Genomic DNA, 8,806 nt, shown 5'->3' with positions numbered 1-8,806 from the left:
AAAAAAAACAAAAAACACAACATCTTAGCAAGAAGTAACGTTGACATGGAGAATAAAAAAACAGTTAAACATCTACTGGTTAAAAGTTGGTTAAGTTAGCTAGGTTAGTAAGATAGGCTAGTTAGCTAGGTTCGTAAACTAGGCTAGTAAGCTAGGCTGCTTAGCTAGGTTCATAAGCTAGGCTAGTAAGCTAGGCTAGGTCGCGCAAAGTCAATTGATGAAAACATTGTATTTACGATATTTGAGTATTTCCACTTCTTCTATATATTGCACATTTATTGTGTTGTTATGTTTCAGACAAAAAGTATAAATCACGTAACAAAAAGAGACGACGGACAAAAAATGACATCTGTTAAAAAGATTTATTTCTTCTTGTATAAAACACTGAAATTTCATTAAAATATTTAAACACCAGAAGAAAAAGTAAAACTGAGGTGCAGCTCAGATGAAAGTCACGAGGATGATTGTATTTAGACTTTGTGAAACTGTTTTACACTTTACAAACATTAGCACGATTAGAACCATGGGCCCAATCTCAACGTCCACACTCAGACTTTTTGAGCACTTCACTTTCCGTAAGTCGGCGACGATGCAGACTTTTGCCTGACGGAATTACCCACAGTTCATAGCGTCGTGAGGTGAAGCCCGGAAACGTATTAAAAAAAGTTAAACAACCGCCACGCTAGGGAAAAACAAAAGAATTTAAAGAAATTAATCAATTGCGACCCCGGAACCGGTTCAAACCCAGTCGGTTCCACAAGTGTAGAAGTAAAATATGGAAAATCCTATGGTCCTGAACCCGCCACAGTCGGTGTGTCTGCGATTCTTTAAAAAATAATAAATTAAAACATTTTAAAATGCAAAAAACTGTCTGCAGTCTACTAGTAGGGTGGTAGCACTGATGAAGCATGTGTGAGCATTATTACAGATTCACTGCCCTCATATATATCTATAGATATAGATATATCTCTCTCTATATATACAAGAACCCCTGATCAGCTGCTCCGCCGCGACGAAGGTCAATTCCGGTGTCGTCTTCGTCACCACTTGAATTTCTTCTTCTTTTTGGGTTTTCCTGAAGGAGGGAATGGGAAAAAATTAAGAAAACTTCATTAAATGACAAAATTAAATCAATGGATGACACATTCTTTTGTGATGTACAGTAACAGTCGGCTGTTGGAAAAACCCTCAAAAGAAAAAAAGACATGTAGTTTGATTTCATTTCTTTTCACCATTTTATTAATTCTGTTCTGAATATTGCTGTAGATTTATTAAAGGGCCGATTTAGCTTCATGATCATTTTTTCACCAGTAAATAAAATTGAAAAGTAGAGATGGTAAAACATTGTGTCCAAACTTACAGTTCAGAATAAATAAAATTGAATATAGTGAAAACATATCTTTGGCATATCATTTTGCCTTTAATACAAATATAAATGTTTCCATTTTCTGTTATTTTTTCCGGAACGTCTGTTTCTTTTCACGAGTTAAGTTATACACACGAGGAGATAAACCAAGTAAACTGAATATGGGACACGAAAGAAAATCCTAATCAACGAAATATCAGAAACTTAACGCAGCCGTTAAAAACTAGAATCAGTTGCACTTTACATCCACGTCTGTCATGACTCATATAACATCTGTGGTGACGACATTGTTGGAGGATTTTCAGAATTTGTCAAAAAGGTATGAAGTGAATTTCCTCCTAATTTATGCTAAGGGGATTTGTCTCGTAACATTCCTGATGTACGTGCGGTCGGACCCAACCCTCACCTTCGGGAACAGAGTCCAGACCGGTGAGGCGACTGATGTGAGTGGTCGACGCGGCTTCTTTCCACACGTCACCTGACGAGAGGGAACATTCCATCAGTAGAAGCAACATTACAACATGACAAATGAATGTTTCCCTCAGTTAATCTTCTCCTGGTGTGAGAGGAACCTTCAACAGGAAAACATCTATAAAGTCAGAAGGGTGAAAATATAAAATGGGATTTTTTTTGTGATTGGCATAAAGCCTGAAAAAAAGATGATTTCTTTTGAAACATAACAACAAAAAACACAAGAACCAATTTGTTCCCACGAGAAAAATAATTGAAAACAAAACTTGACCCGTATGAAAGTTTCATGTCTCTGTCACAGATTTTGGTTTAATGTACGTTCATTTTTTTTTTAAGTTGTTGAAAATAGTTTCAAAGACGAAACATGAATTATAAAATAAGACAACAACTAAAAAGCATTTTTAATGATTAGTGATTAATTGATTCCTGCCTAAAATGTGGAGTTGGCTCCTTTTCGTCTGTTGTAAAAAAAATTGAAAACAAATTCATTCAAAAATCAAAGAATAAGACAATTTTTTTTAAAAAGAAGTTAAAAACGAATTAGTGATTCATTGAGTCCTGCCTGAAACGTGAAGTTTGCTACTTTCCCACCGCTGTATATGACTGTAACCTGTAAATCCATAATCCGTGATTTCTTCCTTCCAGCCCATGTGACAGGAGGAGGAGTAGTTTACCTGAGATGTGGACGTTTTCATTGGTTCTGGCTTTGAGTGACAGTTTGTTGACCCTGGAATGACCCGGCGTGCCGGAGGGTCCGACCTCGCCGCTGCTGCCGCCCACATCCAGCTCCACCTGGCGGTGACGACGCGACTTACACGCCTGTAAACATGAAACACATTTTTTTTTTTTTAATTAAAAGGAATGAAAGACAAAATATTTAAAGCAAATAATCTACAACATGAAGCACAAACCTCTGTGGCTTCTCCGTACGCCTTTGACTTGATGGAGGCGAGGAGCGAGGCCCTCTGGGAGCTCTGTGGACACAAGACCACAGTCAGGCGAACAGCGCCACACTCTGGACGAGGTCAGTATCACAGGCTTAAGAAAATAAATTAAGAAAAGGTACGAAAAAAAGCTGGAAGACGTTGTGTAATACCAGCGTTTCCTCGGCGCGCGTTATGAAATTCACTAGGTCGTTTAATATCCACGATGAAATTAAAATCGCCGAACACACGCCTGTGTCTTCAGTATTTCTGAAGTTATCGAGACTGGGAATCGATGAGCAGAAAACGTATCTTTTTCCTGCAAAAAAAACTTTGTGCAAAACAAAGAGACGTCACTCTGGACACATTTGGAAGTTAATGAAAATGCGTGCAGATGTGCAGATATCATCTCATTCTATTTGTGTGGAATAAAAATTCTCTGAATCATTTTCTGTATCGAGGCATTTCCTTCTTTGATATTAATCTGTGCAGCTGTCGGGGGCCTGAAGAGTCATCGCCAGCTGCATCGGTGACGCTTTGATGAAAGTAACGTGACGAGCTCAGACTTTTAAATTGGATGTGATGTGAGTCACCTGCTGCTGAGACGACGTTCCCTCGCCACCGCCGCCGCCGCCTTCCTCCTCGTCCGCTGGACCGCCCTGGCATGACAGGAGAAGAAAAAACAAACACCACGTCACATCAACAGTTGTAACAGACAGCGTGAGGAACGCGGTGCGGTTTCATTTCTCTCACCGTCTTCTGCTGCCACTGGTAGAAATCCATGACGGCACCGCGCAGCTGAGGGACCAGATCTTCACGGATCAGGTCGACGGAGCGATCTGCGCTTTTCCCCGACGCCACAGCGACGGATGTCTTCAGCTTGTGGTAGTGCCTGTGAACGTTGGACAACTCCTCCAGCAGATCAATGTTGATTAACTCCTGCGGGCCGGACGCTCGCTCCACGAACTCCTCGCACAGGGTCGACTTCTCCGCCTTTCTCTTCTTCTTGTAGGTGAGCTGCGAGGAGAGGAGGAGGAAGAGGAATCATCCCCACGTGCACATAAGGATTCCCACATTCTTTAATATTTAGGGGATTGGATTAAACAGAGAACGTGAGTGTGTGTGTGTGTGGCAGCCGGCTCACCAGAGTGGGCACGGCGGCGAAGTGGAACGCTTTAAGGAACATGAGCCGTCGGAGGATGTAGACGGCGTCCAGGTGCTGAGCGTCCACGGCGTCTTTCTCAAACTTCTCCACGTCGCTCCAGTCCTTCAGCGCCAGACGGATCTGCGGCCAGAGGAGGAACGTCATCGTCAGTTCCGCTTTATTTCAGGTCAGACTTTATTCAATGTACAAAAAAAAAACCAACGGGTGGTGGGACGTTCACCGACCGGCTCTGGCGGCGAGGTGGTCTGACACTGGTACAGGCTGTACAGCAGGTACAGACCTCCCACTCGGATCTGGAAGCTGAACGGCGGCAGGAAGAAGCTGGAGGCGGAGTCCAGGGCCAGGCGGCTGAACGCCCGCCGCTCGCGCCCCGTGGTGCCGCTGCGACGCAAGACAAATATGAGAAAAACTCCATTACACTCCACATTACGTCACGTAGTTAGGTTATGATCATAAAAAGACGTTTTGCTGCAACTTTAAATAATTATCTTATACTGCTGATGAGTTTCAATTCATTTTAATAATTTCATCTTTTTCCTGACACTTGTTTTTATCAAGTAGTTTTAGAAGACAGAATCAGAGAACCATTGAACATAATTTATGAAAGAAACTCTCATACATGTACAAAGTACTGATGTAGAATATAGAATATGAACTGATGCTCCCTCTTATATATATAATTACACATGTATACACTGTGAACCTCTCGGTCACATGATGAGGAAGCTGCTGATCAATATTTTTATTAATAACTAGACATTGTATTAGTTCTACAACATGGTATAAATGTTGTGCCCTCGAGATCAATTATATTCCACAATATAACCAGAAATGTGTAATAATGTGGCAACATTTTGTCCATTTGTTCACAAATATGTATCCATAAATAATGTTTTGAGTAGGTATGTGTTATTGATGTGAAGAAACTCGACATAGAAAGTTTTTCGTTACGATACCCAAGATAAAATGCACCTTTACGTTCCGTAGGAAAATTCAGCTTCACATCACATCAAAGACATGAATACATGAAACACAATAACCAGAGAATCTTTAATCAGAAACTGATAACTTGGTTGAAAACCGTGTGATACATATATATTTATTTATATTTATGTTGAGATCAAACCTACTAGAAAATGTGTGCGAAGTTCATGTCCCTCCAGATTCCGGAGAAGACCTCGAAGCGGACGCAGTCGGTTCCCTGGAAGCGGCTCAGCAGCTGCTCGCAGTCCGACTTCAGCTGCTTCCGGCAGAAGTCCATCGTCCGGCGGCTTCTCACACGCGTCGGGAACAAAAGCCCCGGGAGTCGACGCCCAACACCGACACCATGTTCACCTCTCGCGTCGGTTTTAACAGTTTCGACCAGAAAAAAACGATTCTTATTTTCCTCCGAGCCCCGACGGTCGTAAACACACGACTCTACACAACAGCGTCGCGGATTTAGTACGTCACCTACAGCGTCTTCTTCTTCTTCTTGTTTCACTGGCGAGTCGCAATCACGTGGAGCATTATCGCCACCAACTGACTTAATGAGGTATTACATAACATATATCTTCGTCCTGTTTATTTTGTGGATTAATACATGTTTAAAAAAAAGACTTTCCCGGACAGTCGTTATCTATAGATTTGATTTATTGAAATGAAATGCCCATTAAGCATTAAAAAAAAATGTATTCAATCAAATGCCCCTATATTTTACCAGGAAAGGGGAAATATTAAGTTATGTTCACAGATTTCAATAGTTTGTTATTCTGCGTCTAATAGTTTTAAACATAAACTACCAATTCTACATTAAAATACATTCATAACTTATAATCCTTTTCTCATATTAATCTTTGCAACACTTACTGGCTTAATATTACATTCACGTATGCACATTATCTAATGAACATTAAACACTTTGCTTAATTTCATCCCAGTTCTGTAAAGAAAACAACTGATGTATGTATATTTATATTGAAAATATTCACTTTTCTCTTAATATTCTTATTGATTCGTGGTTTCGTTATTACGGGTGTTTGTCACACCTTCTGTAACTTTTGTATTATTTAGTTGAAGAAACCTTAAAAAACAAAAACACACAATAAAGTTGAGAGGTATTTTACAGAATTCCGACTTCAGCAGGTGTCCCTGAACGCTCCAGGCGGATGTGAGCGATGACGTCCTGCGGAAGTAAACAACCCGCAGCTGACGTGGAGCAGTCGAGCCGCGGATCAACCGGATCGAGCGGATTCAGAGACACGTTCGTCGTTTCCGTGTCTGTGTCGCGGCATTTGAAGTTCAACTGATCCCGTCGGTGTCGTCCGGACTCCCGCAGTAGCCGACGGTCCGCGGTAGTCGCCCCCCCCCCTCCCTGTTCGGTAAGATGGCGGACGAGGCCAGCAGGCCGTTCGCCGGGCTGTCCGACGTGTCCATCTCGGAGGACATCCCGGTGGAGGGGGACATCTCGGTGCCCATCTCCTCCGCCCGCCGCGACGACGAGTACTCCACGCTGGACGAGCCGGTGAAGGAGACCATCCTGCGGGACCTGCGGGCGGTGGGCAACAAGTTCGTCCACGTGCTGTACCCGCAGCGCAGCTCGGCGCTGCTGCGGGACTGGGACCTGTGGGGCCCGCTGCTGCTCTGCGTGACGCTGGCGCTGCTGCTGCAGGGCGGCGCGGCCGACAGCGACGAGCAGGGCGGGCCGCAGTTCGCAGAGGTGCAGTTCGTCTCTTCATCATCCACATTCTTTAATTTAAGAGAATATATTCCTTTATTCGTCCCACAATGGGGCAATGTGGTTGTTACAGCAGCACAGTGGACACAGAATATAGGAGAAATAGCAGAATAGAATTTTGTAGTTATATTAATAATGATAATAATAAGAATTATTATTATTGTATGTCATTTTTTTCCAAGTCAAGTCAACTTTATTGTCAATTCCCGCAATATTGTTCCAGACATAGAGGAATTGAAAAAAACGTTTGTCTCGGACCCACGGTGCAATAGTACAAAACAAAAAAACAAAACATAATTTAGAGAAATTGAAAATGTGCAATAGAAAGGAAATACTGTACAGTATGTGTAATATACAGGAAACTAAATAAATACAATAAATTATAAATGTGCAACATAAAGGAAATACTGTACAGTATGTGTAATATAAAGGAAACTAACTAAATTAAATAAATAAATAAAAAATGTGCAACAGAAAGGATATGGAGTGCAGATTGAATCTAACAAATGTGTTCTAAGTGCTTTGAGAGAAAACAACTCATGATTTAAGAATGTAAACTAAAAGATATCAGCGAAAGGTTCTTTGTGTTTTATTGCTGCAGCAGTTATATTTTCTTATTTCACTTGTTCCACCATACCCCGGAACTCGGATCTCCGAGCCCAGAAGTCTGTAAATGATGAAAAATCTCCAAAAATGAATCAAATCTCTCTCCGTCCTGTTATCAAGAGGTTTACCCAGCATGCAACGGTGCCGCTGTAGCAGCCCACAAGCTATAATTCTCTCCGCTGACTCCACGCTAACCCCTTTTGAATATTTTCTTGGTGCCCAGGTCTTCGTCATCATCTGGTTTGGCTCCATCATCATCACCCTCAACTCCAAGCTGCTGGGCGGCACCATCTCCTTCTTCCAGAGCCTGTGCGTGTTGGGATACTGCATCCTGCCGCTGACCGTGGCCATGGCCGTGTGCCGGATCGTGCTGATCGGAGGTTCGGGGACGGTCGGCTTCGCCGTGCGCCTGGCGGTGGTGGCGGCGTCCTTCGGCTGGTCCACCTTCGCGTCCACGGCCTTCCTCGTCGACAGCCAGCCTCCCAACCGCAAGGCGCTGGTGGTGTATCCAGTGTTCCTCTTCTACTTCGTGATCGGGTGGATGATCCTGACGTTCTCGCCCTCGCAGTAGCGGAGGAACTGAAGGAGGGTTTCGAGCAGAACGGACAAAGACGAGGGAGGTTTTTTTTTTATCGTAGTGACGCGAAGACACCAGGATCTGCCTTTGAACGAACCACTGAGGAGACTTGTGAGTTTTCCTGAGCTTAGCGGGACGCTAACGTGATTCCTTTAGGAGCAGCGGTGGCTCCGATTCAGAGATGTCGGGTCGGCCGACAACGTTGGTGCATGAAAAAGCGTTGAATGTTCGGATTCTCCCTAAAGCTGTGTAAAATAAAATCCATAAGCTTTGTAAATAGAAACGCTCTATGAATGTTTTCCAGGGCTACGATTATTTTTCTCCTCCCCGTCAACTCTGGGTTTTTGAACGTTTACGTCTACGCACTACATTCTTTAGCCGCAGCTCTTGCGCAGTTTAACCACGAAATTTTGGAGTTGTTGTTGTTATTGAGGAATTCCAGGAAACTGTCGCCTGAAGCTTCCTGCTCATTGTTTTTTTTTGTTAGGGGCCATTTTTGTTTTCATGGGACAGATGACGGGGGATGTGGGGACGGAGAGGTGATCCCAACCAGGGACGTCTGTCTTGGGACAATCACTTTCAGACTGTTAACGTGCTGCCGTGGTAACGTGGAGGTTCGTTCTCCCCAACGGGTTTTGAAGGGAATTCTGGGAAATGTAGGAAATCAGAAAGTGAGGTAGATGCGAAATCGAAGATCTTTGTCCACAAATTTAGTAATCTGACTGTGACTAACCTACTCGACTAACCCTTAAACTTTGACCCCCCCCCCCTGTCATTTCTGTTTTTCTCAAATCACTGACAATTATCTGTTCTCTTAATTTATATGTATTAACTTACAACAACAAATGGGGAAAAAAGATTAAAATATATTTGATCAGCGATGATGATTGTATGATTTTTTCCCCTCTCAGTACAACAGGCTCCGCTCTCGTTACACAAATCAGATGTCAATGGAACAGTTTTCAGAAAAAAGTGTCAATCT

The 8,806-nt window shown here is 42.8% G+C and overlaps 2 protein-coding genes across 2 annotated transcripts; one reads left to right on the top strand and one right to left on the bottom strand.

Annotated features, from left to right (window-relative positions):
* Positions 1-343: 343 nt before the first annotated feature.
* On the bottom strand, positions 344-5,383 carry snapc1b (small nuclear RNA activating complex, polypeptide 1b). Its single transcript, XM_035609480.2, has 9 exons — positions 5,056-5,383; positions 4,150-4,306; positions 3,905-4,045; positions 3,514-3,777; positions 3,354-3,419; positions 2,749-2,811; positions 2,512-2,656; positions 1,773-1,844; positions 344-1,075 (listed from the first exon to the last, which is right to left on the bottom strand). Exons 1-9 carry the CDS (start codon positions 5,184-5,186, stop codon positions 1,041-1,043), a joined length of 1,074 nt encoding a protein of 357 aa, XP_035465373.1. The 5' UTR covers positions 5,187-5,383; the 3' UTR covers positions 344-1,040.
* Positions 5,384-6,045: 662 nt separating this feature from the next.
* yipf6 (Yip1 domain family, member 6) lies at positions 6,046-8,706 on the top strand. The gene is made up of 2 exons (XM_035609483.2): positions 6,046-6,623; positions 7,471-8,706. The coding sequence occupies exons 1-2, from the start codon at positions 6,291-6,293 to the stop codon at positions 7,816-7,818; spliced, it is 681 nt and encodes a 226-aa protein (XP_035465376.1). The 5' UTR covers positions 6,046-6,290; the 3' UTR covers positions 7,819-8,706.
* Positions 8,707-8,806: the final 100 nt, after the last annotated feature.

This window comes from Scophthalmus maximus, chromosome 15 (assembly GCF_022379125.1).
Source record: "Scophthalmus maximus strain ysfricsl-2021 chromosome 15, ASM2237912v1, whole genome shotgun sequence".
Classification (NCBI taxonomy): domain Eukaryota; kingdom Metazoa; phylum Chordata; class Actinopteri; order Pleuronectiformes; family Scophthalmidae; genus Scophthalmus; species Scophthalmus maximus.
The sequence above is the reverse complement of the archived record's forward strand: the minus strand, read 5'-3'. Positions and strand labels throughout refer to the sequence as shown.

Bases quoted from the DNA above. Each gene is read 5' to 3' on its own strand.
- snapc1b (XM_035609480.2), bottom strand. From the start codon at position 5,186: ATGGACTTCTGCCGGAAGCAGCTGAAGTCGGACTGCGAGCAGCTGCTG. The intron at 3,420-3,513 runs GTGAGAGAAATG...CTGTCATGCCAG, and splicing joins ACCAGTGGCAGCAGAAGACG to GGCGGTCCAGCGGACGAGGA. The intron at 2,812-3,353 runs GTGACTCACATC...TTGTGTCCACAG, and splicing joins GAACGTCGTCTCAGCAGCAG to AGCTCCCAGAGGGCCTCGCT.
- yipf6 (XM_035609483.2), top strand. From the start codon at position 6,291: ATGGCGGACGAGGCCAGCAGGCCGTTCGCCGGGCTGTCCGACGTGTCC. The intron at 6,624-7,470 runs GTGCAGTTCGTC...CTTGGTGCCCAG, and splicing joins GCGGGCCGCAGTTCGCAGAG to GTCTTCGTCATCATCTGGTT.